General features: G+C 35.2%; 3 protein-coding genes across 3 annotated transcripts in view; all 3 read right to left on the reverse strand.

The window, feature by feature from the left end:
• Positions 1–390: 390 nt before the first annotated feature.
• Positions 391–24911, reverse strand: part of LOC133195613 (deoxyribonuclease-1-like) — a 34669-nt gene continuing 10148 nt past the window's right edge. Inside the window, exons 6-9 of the mRNA XM_061331501.1 lie at positions 2054–2163; positions 1715–1869; positions 729–825; positions 391–479 (exon numbers count right to left, since the gene is read on the reverse strand). Of these exons, the coding sequence (XP_061187485.1) occupies positions 429–479; positions 729–825; positions 1715–1869; positions 2054–2163 (413 nt within the window). The 3' untranslated portion in view covers positions 391–428. The remainder of the gene's footprint in view (positions 480–728; positions 826–1714; positions 1870–2053; positions 2164–24911) is intronic.
• On the reverse strand, positions 3038–7931 carry LOC133195612 (uncharacterized). The gene has a single exon (XM_061331500.1). The coding sequence runs from the start codon at positions 7479–7481 to the stop codon at positions 6378–6380; it is 1104 nt and encodes a 367-aa protein (XP_061187484.1). The 5' UTR covers positions 7482–7931; the 3' UTR covers positions 3038–6377.
• LOC133195614 (uncharacterized) lies at positions 8100–24707 on the reverse strand. The gene is made up of 2 exons (XM_061331502.1): positions 24559–24707; positions 8100–9356 (listed from the first exon to the last, which is right to left on the reverse strand). The coding sequence occupies exons 1-2, from the start codon at positions 24705–24707 to the stop codon at positions 8915–8917; spliced, it is 591 nt and encodes a 196-aa protein (XP_061187486.1). The 3' UTR covers positions 8100–8914.

Genomic DNA, 24911 nt, shown 5'->3' on the forward strand with positions numbered 1-24911 from the left:
TTACTTCTATCAGAACACCAAAAGATTCAATGCTCTCATCCTCAAGCCCAGGAGAATTATTTGGACTGTTTTATTGTAGAAGCCAAGAAGAATTTGTAAGGGACACACAGTTAAAGGTATATGGAGGTATAACTCTATTTTTGTGATAGTGTGCGACAAATATGCATTATGAATGCATGCATCTATAGCTTTCTGCAGCTGGTCATTTAACCAAATTTTCAGGCCACTGACAACTGCAGATTGCAGTTACTGGCTGGTAGGTTTTAACGTTTTTATATGTAAGAAACAGTGATATTGCGTTGTTCTCAAATGTTTATAAATTTTTGGCTTCCAAAAACTCTTACCAAATGACTTTCAGACACCTTTGTTCGAGCCATGAAAAACTGTAAGTTATATCTATTGAATTTATTGATTGAGAACTTTTACATTTACCAACTCAGTCTAACTTCCACGGGATAGTGGTCACTGAGATCGTAGGCCTGTAAAACAAATGATAATAAGCCACGATTTATTTATCACTGACATCTATGAAACATTCTGCTGAGTCTTCAAGACAAAAGACTTACTCATTGTTAAGGCGTAAACTAAACAGCATTTAAAAAAATGAATCCAACTGATGCTGCATGAAAATCAATACACAAGATGCGGGTTCATTGAACCAATTAGAAACTATCCGGTACACATTATCGCATAATTAAAGCAAATATGAATTTGTGATATACACTTACACGGTCATAGCTGAGACTGAATGCCTGATCAAAGCGATAGACTTCCGCTGTGGCCGGAATTACAGAAGTCACCATTCTGCTACCTGATACTACGATTCTAAAAAAAAAAATCGATGCAAATATGGTGTAAAATGTGCTTACAAAACACGACCTACCACAAAGAGATTAGATATTTTTTCAGAAATAGTTATACTAGATTTTAAAGGACCTCTATCATAAATGTAAAATTATGAGTGTTTGCCGCGCATTTATTACTTCTGGTCTGGTTAGTATAAATATGAAAATAAGTATTCTTCTTTGTGGCAGGTCGTGTTTTGAAAGTACATATGCATTCCAAAGTCATAATGCAATTTTTCTAATTTGCAATGTCGTATACTCAGAACCTCCGATAGATTGGGTTAGAATTCTTAATTTCACAAGTCTGCTTTCTTAAATGGTATCATTTTGGCAATGATTGTTATATACATGTATAGACTTTTCAAAGGCATGATCTCACATAGGCGGTCGTTTAAGCAATGACCTGTAGTCTTCTAAATGTAATAATTGTCTTAGCGGTTTAAATTCATGAATTGTTGCTAAAACTTTATCTTAAGTTTATGAATCATTTTGGGCTAAAAGGGACCGCTGAAATTTTAAATAATTATGTATTTTATAAAGGATAATCTAGATCACGAATACATGTAGATGTACATGTATCATGATATTATATATGGACGTTTTTAAGTACTGATTGAGATAGAATTACATCTCAGATAATGCGATTTCTGTTGTGTGTCAGAAGAGTAGTAGCTTTTAATGCGAGAAAACACAAAATAGACCATACAATCATATAAATAAACAACATAAATTCAGATAAGTTTGAAAACACTTCGTCTGAACCGAAATAAACATTTTTAACAACTAACAAATAAAAATGACCTAATCTTCAAAAAGACACAACAATATACAATATTTCTTTTAATTCAAAAAATATTTAAAAACCAGACCTGTCATAGGCACAATCTGTAGTAGAGGTTGTGGTGTCGACGTCCCAATCAATCAGCCACTGGAACAGGGGGTCTGTGTAGAACGCCTTACTGGAGAGTTCCTCCTCAGAGGCATAGGAACAGTCAGCATTGAAATCCCCCATCACCATTATATTCTGAAAGATAACAGTGAAATCCCCCATCACTATTATATTCTAAAAGATAACAGTGAAATCCCCCCATCACCATTATATTCTGAAAGATAACAGTGAAATCCCCCATCAGTATTTTATATTCTGAAAGATAACAGTGAAATCCCCCATCAGTATCTGCGTATTAGTGATTAATTTAGAGAATTACCGGTGTCCTCCAGTGATTATAGACGTCGTAGTACACAGTCTCCAGGTGACCAATTTCAGAAACGGCATCTGCAGGTTTAGCATGAATACCAGTCACTGCAAACGCGTCACCTTTGAAATAAAGCACAATATTTAAAACAGATGTAAAGAATTTTTCGTAGAATATAAACGCAATGTTATATCATTTAACCAGTTTTGGGGCAAAGAAATTGACTTGTACCACTTCTTATACCTGCCAAAGTATTTTTTTTAGTTTTGTGTGCTTACATGTATGTGATTTGGGGGTTATCGCTTAAGACAAATATTAGGTATGTACGTTTGTTTGTTTGTTTGTATGTTGTTTAGCGTCCCTCTCGAGAATTTTTCACTCATATGGAGACGCCACCACTTGCCGGTGGAGAGCTGCAAATTTTTGTCCTATACTCGGCACTTACGGCCATTGAGCAGTGAGGGATCTTTTTCGTGCCAGCACCTACTGCGACACGGGACCTCGGTTTATACGGTCTCATCCGAAGGACCGGTCTCCACGTCCCACAGTGGGATTCGAACCCGCGACGTAAGGATCAACTCCTTACTCCGCGGCTCTAGAGCAGACGCTCTGATCACTGTGCCACGCGGGCGACAGGTATGTACGTACCAGGTTTAAGTATATGTACTGACAAGTAGCAGTGATTATTAGCAGTGATTATTTCTTAAGAGAATACAAAATGCACTCTGAAGAAATGGGGAAAATTGCATAACGTGCACCTGACACCTGCAAGGCATGGGAGAATTCAAGCCGATGAAGAAAAATCAAGATATTGAGATTTAAAACAATACAAAATACAATATTTACTTACTTACATTTAAACAATAGAGAACTAAACAGCATTCAACACATAAATGAAATTATTTACATAATTGTTGTTTTATGTTTCCTCATGCTGCACAAACTCACCGCAGCTCTGTTTTTGCTGAGTTATAATCAATGAAATCAACACCAATGTTGAGATGAAATATGTCATTTATTAAAAATGACGAAAATAAGAAATATATATACATAAACATGATAGGGGATCAGACCAAAAGGTATTCACACAATACATATCAATATGCTGATCCCCTAAATTTACCGATAAACAATATTTGCAAAAAATATAAAAAACAGTAAGTATACAGCAAAAAGATGGCACATCAAAAATAAATATGCCACCAAATGTGATTGCCGAACATAATTGGCAATCGCATTGTGCCATTCAAGGTGAGGTTGCGCACAAAATTACATTGTAAACAATATTTCCCTGGTTTATACATGATGAAAATGCACATTAAGCTATACCAGCAGTTAAACACTGACCTGGCATCTGTTTCTGCAAGAATTGCTTTACACAGAAAGATTGTGCATATGAAATACATATAAACTTGAAAGTCATCCGGTGGATGTAACCAGCAGGCAGTGGTTATATTAATTCAAAAAGAAAATGATTGTCAACATGCACCTAACAGTTTACATATACAAATAATGAAAAGAATCATTTCGCAATGACAAATAATTAAAACAACTTAACAATACAGCAGTTAAACACTGACCTGTACTGTGGAAATGTAACTACATCTACATATATACACCCTATAAGCCAGGTACTGAGATCAAAAGAGAGAGACATCCCTCCTTAATACTTGCAATATCTCTTAAATAAAATTTAAGCAGCAGTTACACACTGACCTGCAACCTAACTCAATAGCAGCAGTTAAACACTGGCCTGCAAAGAACTTAATAGCAGCTGTTAAACACTGACCTGCAAACTTTACACGTAACCAGTAGTAGCAGCAGTTAGACACTGACCTGCCCTGGGATGGACTGATATAGAAAAAAGGGGGGAGGGAGGAGGGAATCCTATATTTTATTACAACTGAAAAGATTTAATTCTAATATATCTGTGCAAAACATTCGAGTTCCATCTGCCTAAATGTTGAATGAAAGTCTCAGAATACCCTAACTGTGCAGCATGCGTTGCTGCACCTATTCGAAAACTGTGCCCCTTATAACGTTTGGGATCCAGACCTGCAAATGCTATTGCTTTTGAAAGTTCACTACTGACTTAAGAATATGTGACTGGAGTGCCATTGACAAACTGGAAGAAGGGGCCTGACACATGTGGAAATAATGATTTATACTTATAAAGATTATGCACTGGACAAAATTGTGAACTAGGGTTGGCTTGAATAGATATAATGATGGGCTCATTTTTCTGTTGAGATTTATGGTGCCTAAGAACAATTTGAACTGCTGAAGGACTGCATTTTTCTCCACTGAATGTAATGTCTTGTATTTGCAGAACTTTGTCCTTATCTGCTAGAGTTTTTGAGATAACTTCCCCTAAACGCAGAAATGCATTAAAACATAAAAGGAAAAGGGCTTGCAAAAGAACCTGATTTAAAGCTTGTGGAACAGTAAAGACTAGTGCAGCCAAAATTTTGTGCATGATATTTTTCGTTATTGGCAATCTAGCATCCTGAGCGGGTAGTAGCTTGTGACAACCTTTCAGTAGTTTGCGCACAATAAAAGTTTGAGTTGGATCTGGCAAATTGGTAATTTTGTGAACATAACCTAATGCCGATATATGTGAGGCAATGCTGCTAGAACTGTATTGTTTCTCAAAAAGAAAACCAATGAAGTTACAAATGTCTGTAATAGGCAATGGTAGAGATACTGGATCTTTTCTGTAATTGAGGAAAAGTTGCCAAGAATGTCTATAAGCATATCGTGCAGGAGGTGATAAAGCTGCCACAAGGACTGAACGAGTTGAAGAGGTCAAATCTGTAATAGGTGTGCCGGAATGACAGTTGCCTGTTGTTCTAAGTATGGTGCTACCTCCCGTGCTTTCTGAAATTGCAAACGTGACAAACTGTCAGCTACCACATTGTATTTGCCTGGAATATGCTTAGCTTTAAAGAAGATATTATTTGAAAGACAAACCAATACCAAACGGCGAAGAAGATGCATAAGATTTTTCTCTTTACTGGACTGTTTATTTATCACCTCCACCACAGCCATATTGTCTGACATAAAAAGAATTTTTCTATTTGCCATTTCTGACCCCCAAATTTCTAGAGCTAATACAATTGGAAACAACTCCTTCACTGCAATTTGCATGGGAAAAAGAGACTCTGTCCATTCAGCTGCAAACCATTTACATCCAAACACAGCAGCAAACCCTAATAAACCAGAAGCATCTGTAAATAATCGGGTGATATCTGATGATTCCCATTCCTCTGGAAAAAGAACTGATTTTCCATTAAAATTTTCTAGGAAGTGCAGCCACATTGCCAAATCTGCTCTTACCTCCTTATTAAAACGGATAAGGTAATGAGGTTTCACAATCCCTATTGTCAAATCAATTAAACGACGCAAAAAAGCCCTACCAGGAACCACTACCAAACATGCAAAGTTTAACACTCCAATTAATGATTGAAGTTCCCGTAATGCAACCTTCTTCCTGTTTCTAAACTGACGCACTAAATTTCTACATTTCTCGAGTTTGTCAAGTGGAAGGCGGCTCACCATATCAATGGAATCTACCTCAATACCATAAATAGTAATGCATGTCACTGGCCCGAAAGTTTTTTCCATATTCATTGGAATGTTAATTCTTCCACATAACGACAAAAAGTTGTTCAAATCATGTTTGCATTTCTGTGAGTTGGGAGGCCCAATGAAAAAGAAATCATCCAAAATATGAGACATGCCTGAAGCCTTCAGTTTGTTTAACATTACCCATTGAAGAGCTGTACTTAACTGCTCAAATATTTGACAAGAACTGCTTGCCCCCATTGGCAGACAACGCTCATAATAAAATTGACCTTGCCATGTGAAACCCAAAAGATGATAATCAGACGGATGTACTGGTATAATTCGAAAGGCATCTTTAATATCTGATTTAGCCATAAGAGAACCTTTACCAAACTGACGTACCAGTGCTACAACAGTGTCAACTGAATCATAATGAACTTCAGAACATTCTTTAGGAATATTTGAATTGACTGAATCCTGGGCTGGAAAAGAAAGATCATGAATGATTCGGTATTTATTTGGTTCAGATTTAGGGACAACCCCCAATGGAGAAGTTTTAAAAAGTGGTAGGGGTGGATGTGTAAATGGGCCTGAAATTCTTTGCCTACTTAAACCTGCATTAATATAGTCATCTACAATATCTGGGTGTTCATAGGTTGATTTGTGATTATGAGGAGGGTGAATGGAAGGGGTCTTGACACACCCTAAACGGAAACCAAATGTGAACCCTGAAACTAGAAAATTCAGTTTTTCTTTTTCATAACCTTCTAACTCACTTTTGAGTTGTACTGGGTTTACTGGAGTTGGAAGGGCTACTGCCATTTCTAATTGAGGAGGATGAGTTGGACCGTATGCCTGTACATTGAACTCGGGGGTGGGGACCATGGCAGTCTTGGCAGGTATGGGAAAATCTACATGGGTGGGAGTTACACTTTTGCCCTTTGTTATACGCAAAGCAGTATTTGGGACGAAAAGGCTGTCGTTTGCCACTACTCCCTTGCAATTTGTTAGGAGACCTAATTCCCACAGAGGCTGCCTTTAACCGTAACTCTGTTACTACTTTTTCCCATGGTAAGAGGGATGTCTCCCTAATTTTCCTAAAAGACTCATCATAAGTCCTCCATGCTTGCTCACCATGGAGCTTGCTTATGTCACGAATAGTAAACATATATTTCAACAGATTGCTTGCCTCCTGAGGGAACTTCTGTAGATATATGGTACTAAATATCAAAAATGCATCTGTCCATTGATGGATTGTTATTGGATTTTTATTTGATGATGTTTGCTGCAGTTCAATTTTACCAGCTTTTACCATAATTGAAAGGGGCTCTTCATTTGAGTTGGGTAAAAGAAGTTTCAGGTCAACAAATTCATTATTCCAAATTTTAAGTTTTAATTTGGATGAAACTGTAGCCCCAAGAGGCACGCAATCTGTTAATTGAATTTGTGGATTAGTGTCAGAATTACTGCCTGCTGGCTCACCTGTAAAAACATTGTCCAGAAGTGCACCAAGTGCAGAGGCTGGGACCATGGCACTAGCTTGTGGGGTACCATCTGTAACACTCGTAGTTGCTGCAGGGTTAACTAGCTCACTGCTGGACTGTGGCTCCTTGTTTTGGATAACCGATGTGGATGCCTCCCCATGTTGGCTCACGGTTGCCTCAGCAAGTCCATTCTCACTGGATGTTAATTTCTGTTGTTCAGTTAATATGTGTTTTGCCAGTAGTGTGTAGTCAATGGTTGGCAGAGCACTCGGCATCACATTCTCTGTCTGTTGAGTGGGAGTCCCTCGCTTTCGCTTTCTCCCTGTGCTGGAGGAATTGGGCTGCTCATCTGCTGTGAGTTCCCCTTTTTTGCTTCTTTTCTTTGGTGGCATTGCTTCTGAAGAAGAGATAATTATTAAAAAACAAAACTCTACAGATTTAGGTTCATCTCACAACGATAATGGCAATACATATTTCAAGTATATGAATGCCAGCTGTGAGATTGTGAACTTGCAATTTTTTTAATAGAATGGGGAATACTGATTCCTAAGTGAAGACAAAATAGTTATCCAATACAGGTTAGACACATTATGGCACAATGACAGAGAGTCTAATTGACAACATCTGAGTACCTAGCTAACAGCTGTACTCTATATATGATGAAAATCTTTTACCAAATGTCTATAGTTTAACTCCCCACAAAATCCCTGAATTGAATAACTCCTATAACCAAAACTATGTAAATAATAGAGTAACTCTGACTCCTAATTACATATTTAAATTAAAGTAAATAAAATTATGTAAAGAAATCTGACCCCAAAATATCTGGGGAACTCTAACCCACACAAACATGTAAATAACAGAGTAACTCAGACTCCTAACTACATGTTACATAATCAAAAAATATATGGGTAACTCCGACCCACACAAACATGTAAATAACAGAGTAACTCAGACTCCTAATTACATGTTACATTAATCAAAAACTATATGGGTAACTCCGACCCACACAAACATGTAAATAACAGAGTAACTCAGACTCCTAATTACATGTTACATTAATCAAGAAATATATGGGTAACTCCGACCCACACAAACATGTAAATAACAGAGTAACTCAGACTCCTAATTACATGTTACATTAATCAAAAAATATATGGGTAACTCCGACCCACACAAACATGTAAATAACAGAGTAACTCAGACTCCTAATTACATGTTACATTAATCAATAAATATATGGGTAACTCCGACCCACACAAACCTGTAAATAACAGAGTAGCTTAGACTCCTAATTACATGTTGACTTTATTCAAACAAAATAAATGGGTAAACTCTGACCCACACGGACATGTAAATACCACCAACACACTGACTCCTAAACACCTGTTGACATGAGACTAAATATTTATCGGGTTTTACTAAAACTGCCCCAACATGTAAATAAAAGAGATACACTGACTCCTAATTACATAATGAACTCAGATCATTTTATGAATAGTATGTGTAATTCTCTGATTCTGACCTAGAAGGCATCAAGAAATATCTAACTGGTTTTACAGGGCAATAACAACAACAAAAATTAAAACATGTGTCATACTTCATCATTATATATTCGACTACCTATCATACCTGCCTTTTGTGTGCAAACTGAGGTATCTGTCTTTTAATTAGGCACAATTGATATTTAACTCTTGATCTTCAAATGTCACATTGAGAGCATGACTCATTCCAACACAATATTATCGTGTATGTTTGTTGTAAAAATTGTGACATAGAAATACTTTAGTGCTCATAAAATAATGAACAATATGCAAGGCAAAAATTATACTGGCCTTAGTAATTTAGAAAGCAGGATCACCGCATTCCTGACACTGCGGCGATATTTCCTCATAGGCTGGTCCTCAGTAGGGGTACAGAGCAGATGGACACCATCTGGTCCTAGGTATTGCAGGTCATTCCAGAACCCTCTATGTCCCCAATAATGAATACCACATAGGGGGTCGCTCATCTGTTTCACATGTAAATTGATTTCAACCACTGTGGCATTGAAATTTCTGCATGATGCGAACTGCATACGGCGAATTAATTGACCTATAATAATTAATTTCACACCTACTCCGTCACGAAGATATTGTGCAACGGAAATAATATCCATGGCTAATTTTCTGCTATTCGTGGAAGTGGAAATATCATTCTCGCCGATTTGTAAAAACACAACATCCGGGACAGTGTCAAAACACAGAAACTCGGAGCGGTGTAACCGTGATTTCTGTCGCTAGTGCTCAGGGTCGCTCTTAATAGAATATATAGGGAAAAGAGCGACTCAAATCACTGGCCTCTGCGCATGCCTGGGGATTTTAGTCGCTTCAAATCAAAGCGGTGCTCTACTGGTTTTAAATCCACGGTAATAGTATCCGCAGTCTTGGCTTTTAGTGTTTTATTTATTTATTTTAATCCTAAAAGTATGCAAAACAATTATATATGTTATTTAAAACTTAATATTGAATTTTCTTCGTATAGGATTAATAAATGATGTTTGAGATTTCTAAAATCTATTTATTTTCTAAAAGAAAATAAACGACTTCAAATTTAATTAAAAATTTTGTAAATTGAATATATATTTAAAAGGAAAAGAAGGGGGGGGGGAACATGCTACGGTTAACAATCTCTCAGTCATTTGTTTCAACAGGTGTGAACCATGCCCAGGGTGTTTTCTTAGACAGGTGTCAACAATTACCTGTATGTTAATAACTCACAAACACAGCTCCCCGTGGTCAATTTTTACCAAAGGTGTGAAGTGTGTTTTTATCCAATAAGTGTGTCATTATATACACTTATATTTTGTCTTCAATGAACCATAAATACCTGTATTTCACCAGAATATAAAGTGATAATTCTTATCTCATTTCGACCTATTTTTTATTTAACAGATAAATTAAATGACGGGAAAATAATTCTGAACAAATAAATAATGACGACATAATAATTTTAAATACGTTTAGGGTGGTTGGCCACTTGTCCGGCGAAATGATAAGAAAAAGTGAAAAAAAAAAATGGATGTGGTTTTAATTTTATGTAGCTGATATAAATTTTGAGTTTAATAAATCTGAATATGAAGAATTGAAGAAACATTATCTTAAACAAATCAAGACCGTCGGTGATTCCAGTCGCTCTTCAAAATTACGGTTTCATGTTCAATTGTTTTAAACGAACCGACTAGTATGCCTTCTGTTACAACATTAAATAGTAAAACGGGATGCAGTTTTGATTTAAAGTAGATTATCTGAGTGTAGTTCAATATTTCTAGGGAAAAAATCGGAAAACGTTTTTTTAAATTTATTTAGTTATTCGGTCGCTCTTCAAAAGGGGGTTTCATAACCTACCAGAATTATATTTCCATCTCTAACAACTTAAAAAATTGGATGCAGTTATGACAAAGAGTAGATGATAAAAGGTTAGTTTAATAATTCTAGAGAAAAAAATTCGAATAATAATTATTATGAATAAATTATGAGCATCGGTGATTTCTGTCGCTCGTCAGAAATCCATCAGAAGCTACTAGTTCACGGTCTGTACCAACTTAAGGAAATTAAAATGGATGCAGGTTTAGCTTCAAAAAGAAAATCGAAGTGTAGTTTAATAATTCTAGATAGAAATATTTGGGGAAAATAATTATTTTGAATTAGTCATGAACATCAGTGATTTGAGTCGCTCTTCAAAATGGCGATTTCAGAATTTATCAGAACTAACATATTTATCGCCTGTAAAACCAGTAAAAAGTGGAATTTGATGCCGGTTTCATTTGAAATAGATAATCTAAGTGTAGTTTAACTATTCTACATGAAAATATTCGGGAAAATAATTATTTTGAATTAGTTATGAGCATCAGTGATTTGAGTCGCTCTTCAAAATGGCGATTTCAGAATTTATCCAGACTGACTTATTTATCGCCTGTAAAACCAGTAAAAAGTGGAATTTGATGCCGCATTGATTTGAAATAGATAATGTAAGTGTAGTTTAATAATTCTACATGAAAATATTCGGAAAAATAATTATTTTGAATTAGTTATGAGCATCAGTGATTTGAGTCGCTCTTCAAAATGGCGATTTCAGAATTTATCAAGACTGACTTATTTATCGCCTGTAAAACCAGTAAAAAGTGAAATTTGATGCCGCATTGATTTGAAATAGATAATGTAAGTGTAGTTTAATAATTCTACATGAAAATATTCGGGAAAATAATTATTTTGAATTAGTTATGAGCATCAGTGATTTGAGTCGCTCTTCAAAATGGCGATTTCAGAATTTATCAGAACTAACATATTTATCGCCTGTAAAACCAGTAAAAAGTGAAATTTGATGCCGGTTTCATTTGAAATAGATAATCTAAGTGTAGTTTAACTATTCTACCTGAAAATATTCGGAAAAATAATTATTTTGAATTAGTTATGAGCATCAGTGATTTGAGTCGCTCTTCAAAATGGCGATTTCAGAATTTATCAGAACTAACATATTTATCGCCTGTAAAACCAGTAAAAAGTGGAATTTGATGCCGGTTTCATTTGAAATAGATAATCTAAGTGTAGTTTAACTATTCTACATGAAAATATTCGGAAAAATAATTATTTTGAATTAGTTATGAGCATCAGTGATTTGAGTCGCTCTTCAAAATGGCGATTTCAGAATTTATCAGAACTGACTTATTTATCGCCTGTAAAACCAGTAAAAAGTGAAATTTGATGCCGGTTTCATTTGAAATAGATAATCTAAGTGTAGTTTAACTATTCTACATGAAAATATTCGGAAAAATAATTATTTTGAATTAGTTATGAGCATCAGTGATTTGAGTCGCTCTTCAAAATGGCGATTTCAGAATTTATCAAGACTGACTTATTTATCGCCTGTAAAACCAGTAAAAAGTGGAATTTGATGCCGCATTGATTTGAAATAGATTATCTAAGTGTAGTTTAAATTCTACATGAAAATATTCGGGAAAATAATTATTTTGAATTAGTTATGAGCATCAGTGATTTGAGTCGCTCTTCAAAATGGCGATTTCAGAATTTATCAAGACTGACTTATTTATCGCCTGTAAAACCAGTAAAAAGTGAAATTTGATGCCGCATTGATTTGAAATAGATAATGTAAGTGTAGTTTAATAATTCTACATGAAAATATTCGGGAAAATAATTATTTTGAATTAGTTATGAGCATCAGTGATTTGAGTCGCTCTTCAAAATGGCGATTTCAGAATTTATCAGAACTAACATATTTGTCGCCTGTAAAACCAGTAAAAAGTGGAATTTGATGACAGAATTGTATTAATAACATATAGTGAAAAGAATATATTAAAATGAAATGTATTTAAAAACGTTTTGTTAACCATATATATTCCATCCTCGCAAGCCAGGGGTCCTGAGTCAACACGTTGCCGTCCAATGGCAACGTATTGACTCAGGACCCCTGGCTTACGAGGAGGGATATATTCTTGTACATAATTTGTATGTGGATGTTCCTTTGATACGAAAACTCCGAACACCCATGTAAAAAAATCTTTAGCTCATACGGTACACCTAGCTCAGGTTGTAGGTCTTTTATTAGTTTATTCTTTGTATGCTATATGCTGGACAATTAATAAAATAGTGCTCATTATGGTAATCACACCTAGGACAAGATGCATCAGCTATTATATAATGATTGTTTAAGTGTGCATTAAGGTTATTAGCTTTATTGCGAAATTGACAGTGAAGTATATTCTCTTTTCTGTTACCATTGTTAAAATATTTACAACTGCTAAATGGTCGTTTAATTTTTATTTTTGACTGAAAAATTAATAAAGAAGGTGACATTTTTACATCAGAGCTAAGATTCTTCCACAGTTTTATAGTTGAAGGAATAAAACTTGTAGTAAGATACAGTTCTACATTATGGATAGAGAAAGATTACTTCTGTCTGATCTCAATCTGTAAGAATGATGCGCTGGTTGGAAAGGCTGTAATAAATAGCTAAGATAAATATGGGGCAATACCGTGGACAATTTTATAAATAGAGGATATTCAATGTTTTGTAGTTGGATATGGAATTTATTTCACGAGTGGGACAGGATTTTTTGATATTTTCACGAGTGCGAAGCACGAGTGAAAATATCAAAAAATCCTGTCTCACGAGTGAAATAAATTCCATATCCAACTAAAAAACATTGAATTTTCTATTTATTACATTTTCTTTGATTTTCCCTTTGCCTCTGTCTTTTCTTAACACAACGTAATTGTGTGACGTCATAGTTGAGCAGTTGAGACGTCATGGCTTAGCAGTTGTAAGATGACAAGACATTGTAACTTGGATTTTAGCAACATATTTGGGAAGAAATTGGCAGTTTTAGTCTCTGTCAAGATGGTTTAGTTACCATTTCAATCTTATTACAGACCAGAAATTATATTTTACTTACTTTGATATCCTTTCACACTGTGAGAGAATACCACTTTGGTATCCTTTCACAATGCGAGAGAATATCACTTTTATTCAATGAATAAATCACAGTATTTCACTGTTGAAAATGTAATAAATAGAGGATATTCAATGTTTTGTAGATGAATATGGAATTTATTTCACGAGTGGGACAGGATTTTTTGATATTTTCACGAGTGCGAAGCACGAGTGAAAATATCAAAAAATCCTGTCTCACGAGTGAAATAAATTCCATATTCATCTACAAAACATTGAATTTTCTGTTTATTACATTTTCTTTGGTTTTCCCTTTGCCTCTATCTTTTCTTAACACAGCGTCATAGGCTTGACGTCATAGTTGAGAGGTTGAGACGTCATAGCTTAGCAGTTGTGTGATTGAAAACATTATATAGCATGGATTTCAGCAACATATTTGGGAAGAAATTTGCAGTTTTAGCTCTATCAAGATGCTTAGTTACTATTTCTATGTTATGACAGGCCAGAAATTATTTTTTACTTACTTCGATATCCTTTCACACTGTGAGAGAATATCATTTTGGTATCTTTTCACACTGTGAGAGAATATCACTTTTATTCAATAAATAAATCAAAGTATTTCACTGTTGAAAATGTAATTAAATAATATTAGTTTATGATTTATTCTTTTCTGATGTAATGGCTCCCAAAAGAGTTCAGCGTATAGAATTGATCTTGAAGAATTTACCCTTAGACCAGTAATATTTCTTGCAGCTTCTACTTGGACCTTTTCTAACAATTCTGTATTTTCCTGAGACCAGTTATCCAATACCACATATGCGTATTCTAGGACCGGTTTAATGAAAGCAAGATATATCGTATTAAGGAATTTCTATGAAGTGTGTGCTTTAATAATCTCAAAATATTTAATCTGTTACAAGTTTTTTCGTAAATAGCAGAGATATGGTTACTAGGGCCCCGCTCTGCGGGCGCCCTATAGTGATCAGTCACCGTTCACGGTAGCTCAGTCGGTAGAGCGCTCGCTCCGTGATCGGGAGGTCGTGAGTTCGAATCTCGGCCGCGACAGACCCAAGTCGATAAAAAATGGGTAGCAACTGTTCCTTCGCCATGCGCTCGGCACTTTGAAGTGAAAGTTGCGGGTCCTTCGGATGAAACGTTAAAAACCGAGGCCCCGTGTCACGGCAGGCGTTGGCACGATAAAGATCCCTCACTGCTCAATGGCCCTGAGTGCCGAGTAAAGGTCAAAATTTGAAGCCCTTCACCTGTATATGGTGACGTCTCTAAATGTTGATGAAAAACCTTCAATATTTACTTTTTGTTGCCTGTCAGTAAGAAAATCTTTAATCCAGCCCAAAATATTACTTTGGAAGCCTATTTTTCTCAAGTTTAAAGATAAGTCCTTTATGCCAAACCCTGTCAAAGGCCTTTGAAATACATGTATCACAGAATATAAATCTAACTTCCCGGCCTTTATCAAGATTTGAAATGATTTTATCATATATTTCAACTAGTTGATTTACAGTAGAGTCACCAGGTTGAATCCCATATTGGTTTTTTGATAATAATTCGTAGTCTTTTATATAATTAAACATATACTTGAAAAGTATTTTACCATAACTTTGCTATGAGGCGCCGTTTTGGTATTAACTGCCAAAAAGTGATATTGCCTATTGGAATAGGTGATATCACCTATTCAGTTGGTGATATCACCTATTTGAATAAGTGATATCATCTATTCAGCTTCTGAATTTAAAATGAATTATTAAGAAATGGTTTTGTGTTTCAAATATCTAAAAAAAAAAAAAGTATGATATAAAACCGGTATGATAAAAAACGAATTGTACTGTATTACCTATTCGAATAGGTGATATCACTTATTTGAATAGGTGATATCACTTATTCGAATAGGTGATATCACCTATTCAGCACGAATAGGTGATATAACCTATTCATTTCCAATAGGTGATATCACCTATTGAAATAAGTGATATCACCTATTCAAATAAGTGATATCACCTATTCAATTTGAATGAGTGATATCACTTATTCGAATAGGTGATATCACCTATTCGTATAGGTGATATCACCCATTTGAATAGGTGATATCACTAAATGGCAATACATACCAAAACGGCGCCTCATACTTTGCAGACATAGCTAGCAAATATATAGGCCTATAATTGTTAGTATTTTCGGGGGTTCCTTTGTTTTTAAAGATTGGAGAAACATGTGCTTGTTTCCATATATAAGGTAGACATTTATTACTGAGTGACATATTGAAGAATCTTGTTAGTGGTTTATAAATTGAGAATCGTATTTCTTATAGGATTCTTGGAGATAATCCGTCTGGCCCTGGTGGTTTTGAGGTATCCAAGATTTCTAGTTGATCAAGAACACCCTGTTCAGTTATTTCAAAACCATCAAAGCAATTAATTGGTGGACCGGGTCCGTGTTCAGGAAGATTATATGTGAGATGTTTACAAAATAAGTATTAAATTCTTCAGCTTTATCAATAGGATGAATAAGTATTCTACCAACTGAGCTATCCACAAACCACTACATTCCTTCCTCCTTACATTGTCTTCGTCCTGGAAGACACAACCCAAATTCTTATTGCCTCTTGCAGGACTTTCACCTGCAACTCCAGAGATGATCAAAGGCACCAAATTATGTAACAGAAAAGGTATGACTGGACTGGTAATTGAACCCCAAACCCTTGCATCAATAGTCAGGGCATTCTACCAACTGAGCTATCCGTGCCGATATCATGGTCCGAACCAATATACCGGGTACCTTTTACCAATACTTGGGTCCTTAATAAAATGCACCTGTTTCAGGTACATGTATATATGGTGCCTAAGAATCTGATTCCTGTTACAACCACAAGTATTCAGGATTTTTATTTTATTTATTCTGTTATCAAAGAACGAGGGCGCTTTTGGCTGGCATTCCGCAGGAATCTGGGCGTACTTGAAAGTGAAAATTCCATTTATCTGTCACATGAAATTTTAGCATTCTTTTGATGTATCGGATTCCTGCAAAATAGGGAAAGGGGAATATTTTCCCGATATTGTATTTTGATTTGCTAAAAAAGAACTTGAAAATTAACTAGATGCGTCATTTGATACAAAATGCTACATTTTTAAACATTTTTCCCTAAAAACTTGTTATCTCTGGGTTATCTCTCCATGATTTTGAAACGTTATTTGAGTGCATTTTAATTCAAAGAAACTAACAAGCATTTGTTTAAAAAAAAATCCAACATATAAATGCGGTCCTCGTTTTAGAAAACCCGTATAGTTGCTATAGCGGTGATAGCTCAGTAGTATGCGTTATCCGTCCAGTGCAATGAAAAAGAGAAAAATTTTGGTTCGATCCCCACACGGAGCGTTAATATCTTTTTTGAAGTACAATCAATCATTTTTTTTTATCCGTTTAAATTCATGTACTGATTTATTTTCAAATAGATAAATTCTGGTTCTGTTGCACCGAGAGCGACAGTAATTCTTCCAACCTACTGATACTAACTTTAATATACACATGTACTTGTAATTCCATTTTATTATTTATGTGAAGCGTTACTAAGATATATATGTAGTAATTATTAAGATAAGCGGACTTAAATATTAAATTTGACAAAGTATTTCAAACTAAATGTAACATTTTCCCATGTGCTTAACTTTGTAAAGTATGTCCAGCTGTGGTCAGCCGACCAAATCGTAGGCATTTAAACAATAAATGTTCCTGCAGATCACACGCCAAATACGCCCATCTTTTTTTCTGGTTTTAAAATTATTTACTCGTAAATAATGCTAACGGTTGTGGCTGCAAGCTATTTGTTAAGGTGCCCTACAATTTCCGTGCATTTCTCTCAACTTAATACATCAAAATCAGGCTGTCGTGCATTATAATTATTACAACAATCTGGCTCGAATCTGGTTCTGAGTAAAATTGCCTCAACTTTCATCTGCAAGCAAAGTCAACCATAAATCAACCTAAGTTCAAGCCATTTTCAACGTCTATTCCACGTTGATATTTGACGTTGAAACAATGGTTGAGGTCTCAACATTGCCTCAACTTTAATATGCAACCAAAATTCAACGTTGAAGAGCAACGTACGTTGGTTCAACGTTGAAATAACTGCTGGGACACCAATTTAATTTTTTTTTTATTAAGACTAACACGTTAACCACCACGCTACAACTTGTGACAAATTGTGGCAATTAATTTAAGGACATAAGCAACGTAGTTCGAACTTCATTGTCTTTTTCCCTGGAGTTGAAGAGTTCCAACACTTGAAGGAACGGTGTGCTACAATTTAATATCTATATATGCTGTTGTACTTCTTCTAAAACAAGTTTGGATAAACAAAACATATAGAATATATGTTTAGTAATTTTTGTATATTTTTCTTTAAATTATACAAGAATTTTCATCAATTGATATCTTTTCAAGACCCTTGGTAATACATGCTAATTTTTTGTCTACGAACATCTGATGGCACTATAATCTTATATTAAGAACATCTTGAAAAATTATCAGTAGGTAAGGCACGTTGCCTATATCCTTAAATCATGCATGACATTTGACTTAATGGACTCCGAATAATTCTCGGAAATACAGTATAATACAAGTATACAATTATAAGTTTGTAAATGTGACCTTGAACTTGCTAAAAAACTTGATTATAAAAAGAAACACATCTTCTGATCATAAGTAATCTTCTATTGAAATATGGACATTAAATATTTCTCTGTTAATTATTATAAATTAATCAAATTAATTATAGATCTGTCATGAATTTTATACTTTTTTATACCAGTGACCTAGAATTTGCCACAATGAGCTTGGGTCAAGGTTATGGCACACACTCAGGTCATAACTAATCTGTGTACAATGTATGAGCTTCTAATGATTTGCCAGTCCAAAGTTATAGTCTAAACAAGAATTTTATGCTTTTTCTGCCAGTGACCTTGAACTTGCAGGAATGGCACTTGGTCAAGGTCATGACACACCCTCAGGTCATAAACAATTTTTGTACCAGTTCTGAGCTTCCACTGATTCTCTAAGGGGCAGAGAAAACATTTAGGGAATTTACGCATTTTCAATATCTATAGAGCCCTGCCCAAACAATAGAACTCCTGATCTAGGGGCCAAGAAATTGAAAATTTTAGTAGGGGCTCAATGCTTATTACAATTATGCCAACAGTTTGACTGCTTGCTGTCTGGGAGTGAAAAAGGATAATTTTTAAAGATAGCACTAATTTTGCCCCCCCCCCTCCTCCCCCCAGAGCAGGGACACTGAAATTCACTATTTTTGTACCCCTTCACCCATTGAAATCTGGATGAAATAGGTTTTGGGGTACAAAAGAAGGAGCTGAAAATGTTCAAAACAAATGTGAATCTACACTACCTGAGAATGCTTCTGTATTAATATGACTAACAATGGCTTTGCAGATCGTGAGAGATGATTTTATAAAGATATTTCCTGTATCTTCCTATGTAAAACTTTGACACCCTGTTGTGGCCCCACCCTACCCCCACGGGGCATGATATGAACAGACTTGAATCTACACTACCTGAGGATGCTTCTATATTAATATGACTGATCATGGCTTTGCTGTTCTTGAGAAGACTTCTTTAGATATTTTCTATATATTCTATGTAAAACTTTGACCCCCTGTTGTGGCCCCGCCCTACCCTTGAGGGTCATGATATGAATAAACTTGAGTCTACAGTATATTAATATGACTTATCATGGCTTTGCTGTTCTTAAGAAGATTTCTTAGATATTTCCTACATATTCCTATGTAAAACTTTGACCCCTAGCCTGTTGTGGTCCCGTCCTACCCTTGAGGGGCAAATGATATGAACAAACTTGAATCTAGTACACTTTGTAATGAAGCTCTCACATAAGTTTCAACTTTTCTGGCCAAGTGGTTCTTGAGAAGATTTTTTAAAAAATGGCACCAAATTTTCATGAATTCTTAACTATCTCTCCTTGAAAGAAAGCATGGCACTTCTTCTGAAAAAACTTGAATATCCTTTACCCAAGGATGCTTTGTGGCAAGTTTGGTTGAAATTGGTCCAGTGGTTCTGGAGAATAAGTCGAAAATGTGAAAAGTTTACAGACACCAGACGACAAACACTGGGTCGCCCGCATGGCCTAGTGGTTAGAGTGCTTGCTCCAGAGTCACAGTATAAGGGTCACGGGTTCAAATCCACTGCGGGATGTGGAGACCAGTCCTTCGGACGAGACCATATAAACCGAGGTCCTGTGTCACAGTAGGTGTTGGCACGAAAAAGATCCCTCCATGCTCAATGGCCCTGAGTGCCTAGTATAGGTATAAATTTGCAGCCCCCCATCAGCAAGTGGTGGCTTCTCAATATGAGTGAGAAATTCTCAAGAGGGATGTTAAACAACAAACACCAAACACTCTTAATTAGATCAGAAAAGCTCACTTGATCCTTCAGCTCAGGTGAGCTACAAAGGAGTGAAGACCCACTCATATGAAAAAATTGTGTTAGAGTATGAAGAAATGATCAGCATTTTTGCCCTCTATGGTATGTGTTTGCTACTTCTAGACAAATAATTACAATCTTTGTGAGATTTTCTGTAAATTTTGGAGATTTTACATATAGTATATGTTAATGTTTGATGAAATATCAAGGAGAATTTTGTTATAATTGAGATTTAATTTTTCACCTTCGTATTTGTCACACCATCGTCATTTTGCTCGCTCATCTTCTTAAATTGCATTTTATGTTTTATGAATGCTGAACTCTGCTCCACCTAGCCTATTAAAACATCTAAATATTTATTAGCATGTATTTTAGAGTGAAAACTTTAAAATTGCAACCATCTTTTATCTTAGTAAGACAGACATTCTACACTGTGGTTGTTGATCGAAATACGAAAAAAAAAATTAATTAAAATATTTCATACAATAGCAAATTGATTTTAATAATTTCATACCAAATTCATTTTGAAAACAAGATCTGGGGAATGGTCATCTAGAAGTTTGAGGGTGTTCATCCCTTGATGCATCATCCATGCAAGTTAGGTTCAGATAGGCCTTATAGTTTCTTGGTAATGGACCTGCTAAATAAACTTTAACCTAATTACTCATCTGGAAAATGTAGGTCAAATTCAGCATCTGAAGCAACTCTGGTAGTGTGCATCAATAAATGTATCTTCAGTGCAAAGTTGGTTAGCATAGGGCTTAAAGTCACTTTAGAAAGAAACTGCTCCAAAAACTTTAACCTAGTCGCTCATCTGGTAGTGTGCATCAATAAATGTATCATCCATGCAAGTTTTGTCAATATAGGTCTTAAAATTAGTGTTACTTGGAAATGAGACCTGCTTTAAAAACTTAAGCCTGCTCCAAAAACATTAACCTTGTCATTCTTCAGCTGAAATTGCAGCATCTGAAACTTGACTGGTACAATGAAATATACTACAAGCATCTTCCCTGCATCTCTGATCAATATACGGCATAGAGGTACTTGAAAAGAAATCTGCTCCAAAAACTTTAACCTGGGATGCCTACGCCATAATAATACATAAGCCTCAGAACTGAGAGAACTTGAGAAGTGTTACTGGCTGACTTGATATTAGGCTTACATATTACTTGGGAGAATGGCTTTTGTAGAATACCTGGTTTACTGATCTCGAGACCTTTGAACTTTGACCTACTTTCCAAAATACACCAGTGCTGATATAAACTTTGATCCTTTATTGGGCTCCCAGTCTATCCCTGGGGGTCATGATTTGAGCAAACTTTAATCTGCATTATATAAGGATACTTGCAAACAAGATGTAAGGTTATCTTCCTAACAAACACTTGCTAGGAAGGTTAAGGTTATAGGTTATCTTCCTAGCAAATACTTGTCCATATAAAAGAGATCTAAAATTATCCTTTACCTCATTACTTTATATCCTATCTTCACATTAGATGAACGATCCCTTATTGTAGCCCTACAATCCCCATGGGCCATAATTTGAAAAGAATTGAATCTGCATTGTCTGAGAATGCTCTCATATTGTTACCACTTATCATGGCCCTGCTTTTCAGTTTGAGAGAAGATTTTTCTGACATATTCCTGAATAAAGCTTTTATTCTTCAAGAATATTGCCACTCCAACTCTACCCTGGAGATATATTCAAACTGCCCTACTTGAGGATGCTTGCATATTATTTAATATCACTTATAGTCCTGATGTTAATAATGTCTCGGTTTAAAAGATGTGTGAAAGTTGGTCAATATATGGGGTCTCACTTGCTCAGTGGTTAGAGCCACGGTACATGTATGCCAAAGACCCTGGTTTGAGTCCCTCTTGAAACTTGATTTTTCACCACCTGTTACATTTGGCACCCAATATGATAAGAATATTCAAAAAAAAAAAAATCCTGAATTTTCCTGTATATTCCTCTATGAGATCTTTCATATGCACCTACCATCCTGGGCATGATCTGAACAGAGTTGAATCCATACTACTGGTAGTGGTACCTGATGATGTTTGCAAATCAGTATGACTAACTGTTGCTCTGCTATTTCTTGATATATTTTTTTCTTAAATATGTAACAGGAAAGGAGAAAAATCTGACAGACCAGACAGGGATTCAAACCCGGGCCCCCTGAATCTCCAGTCAGAAGTTTTACCAACTGAGCTATCAAACCCACCTGACCTCCACAAATATTTCTACTATTGAATTAAAATAAAAATATTCTTTTGGATGTTTTCAACAGTTTAAATTTTTTCAAGGTAAGGGGCTGACATAGGGCTGGTGATTCATAACCAGTTTCTTTTGTGCTAAGCAGATGAAGATCATAGAGTTAGAGAATCCCTATGGAAGGGACATAGATCATCAGAGGTCTATTACTTCCAACTTTCAGTATACTGGTACTCATTTTCAGCTGGGTGAACTGAGACAAATAAGACATAAGAAGCTTTAATTAATCAAGATGTTCAATTCCTAATTGGACAAAATTCTCTATCTTTAAATATCGATCTGATATAAAATACTCTTGCATTCATCTAAAGTAGGGATTGATATGAGGAGAGAATTTTCAAAAATGTTACTACCTCATAAAGATAAACTCATTTTAATCAATATACCCCTGTAATCTTAAATACAGGTACTAAGAATACAAACAAATGTTGTGAAAAAAAAGTAATTTAATTATTAAATTAGGAATAACACTACAGTTAAACTACTGGATAATGACTCCCATCATCAGTTTGATTAAGTGCATCAGATTTAACAATTTATGGGAGAAGAGACTGCATCGAACCATTTAATTATTAACATTTTACATTTTCAGGGAAAATTTATTTATTGTATCTGTATTCTTTTTGTGCCCTTTCTTTTACTTTTTTTCCCTGCTTTTGATTTCTACTTTTAAGACATTGGTTGTAATAAATTATCATCTTAAGCACCATGTTTCTAACAGAAATTTTACAATCAAAATGTCGCTTTGTTAAATTAAGCTGTTTTAAATAAACAATATTGGTCTGGATATCAAATGTTCATCAAATCCATTATTCATAGTATGTAGTCTTGACATATAACTTCAGAATGAAAAGGAGGTCATCCATGAATCACAATAAAATGATGTAATCTATTTTGCTTTAAGTGTAGCATAAAATAGCTACAAAGCGCTCGAGTTGTCTGAGAAGGTGGTAAATTGTCCAAACAGTGGCCAAGTTCTTTGAATCAAAGGTGATTGTCAATGTGAATTGTTCTACAGGAGAGCTGTCTTAGGGGTGACTTGTCCAGCATTGTAGTGCACGTGCAAGCTGATTTTACAACATATTATCTGGTTATATATTTCCTTAGCTTATATATTCAGTGTGGACCCTGAGGTTCATAAACTTCAGACTGAAGTTTAATAATTGACTGTAAAGAAGGTTAAACTCCCCATCCCCACCCTAACAATAATTCACTGACATTGTATCTACTTATTTAGTTTAATGAATGTCTCCAATGCCTACATCATAACTGAACAAAGCCAGATATCTATAGACATGATGACCATACTTAGAAATGTAAAATGAATTCAGTCAAAACACATATTATCAACTTACATACATAACTTTGATGGATAGTTATTATTATACTTGTACAAAGTGGTCATCTAATGATTCATCATCAGTTATCATACATGTAGATACTGAGTTGGGATATATTAATGAAAATTAGTCGAAGGGAATCCTTCTATAACCACAAAATATGATGAAAAACTGCTTTAAATTCATAATTAATTGCAGAGAATTTTAATTTAATAAACACTTAAGCACTTATTTGGAAAAAATCACCAGTAGTCCTAAATTATATGAAAAAAGTCAGTGCTTTTTAGTGTTATAAACACAATAGAGGAAATTCGCGTCACAACTTTGTTTCGAATTAGCATTAGACTTGTGTGATCAAGATTTAAATTTATTCGTGCTTACAATGAACTTATCGCTAATAAAATAAGATAATTATTCTTATTTTATCTTTTAAAACACTGTCTTACTTACAATAAATCGACTTTACAAATCATAATACATGCCGATTCTTATGCGGTTGCCTATTGCCTAATAAAAGTTGGATGCCGATCTCGACGATTCAAAATATAATTCCTCGTATGATTCTGTTGTTGCCTTTTTTCAATAAGAGGTTATAAACTGTCTAAATATTTAATTTAATTAGTCAAATTGTCCAACTTCTCACGTAAGAGATGAAGATAAACGAAGCCCACATGCCGATCGCGATGTCAATTAAGAAATGACCATACACTTATTTTCAGGATTTTTGAAGTAAATATTGAATAAACAGAATTGTTCCAGAGTGTTATAACTTTTTTTGCTTCAAAATGTTTCATTTTAAACACCAATAACATCTATATTACGTGGTTATAACTATCTTTGGGTATAATTATACGAGTGGCGAATTGCAAGGCTACCGCTTGGGATTTCTATTTTTAGAGCGACTCTGAGCACTAGCGACAGTTTTCACTGGTACAGCGGGAATCACATTTACTCAATTTCAGTCCTCCTTTCCCTCTGAAAGTGACATGATATTCTTTTGGATCCAAACCCAAATTTTCTGTCCCCTTTTGAACACAATATTCTTTTAGTCTTCTGATGTAAGAGTGTCCGATAACAAAAACGTTCATTGCGGTCATGTTTACAAAACACACTGTACCCCAACCGGAACCAGCTCAAAATGATAGACAATCGCATTCACTAAAAACAACAAAAATGCGTTGCAACACACCTTCTACTCAGGATAAAAGCAGGAATCTTTCTTCTTACTGTGCCAAATATTTTGTTGTTATCAGTAGCATAGATGAGGCGAGAATGACCCAACGCTGACTGGTCAGCTACCG

Source organism: Saccostrea echinata, unplaced genomic scaffold (assembly GCF_033153115.1).
Source record: "Saccostrea echinata isolate AGI-Se365-2 ecotype Australia unplaced genomic scaffold, CSIRO_AGI_Sech_v1 ptg000029l, whole genome shotgun sequence".
Lineage (NCBI taxonomy): Eukaryota > Metazoa > Mollusca > Bivalvia > Ostreida > Ostreidae > Saccostrea > Saccostrea echinata.

Coding starts and splice junctions, on each gene's coding strand:
- LOC133195612 (XM_061331500.1), bottom strand. CDS start 7,481: ATGCCACCAAAGAAAAGAAGCAAAAAAGGGGAACTCACAGCAGATGAG.
- LOC133195614 (XM_061331502.1), bottom strand. CDS start 24,707: ATGACCGCAATGAACGTTTTTGTTATCGGACACTCTTACATCAGAAGA. Junction 9,357..24,558: donor GGAGGACTGAAATTGAGTAA/ATGTGATTCCCG, acceptor GCGACAGAAATC/ACGGTTACACCGCTCCGAGT.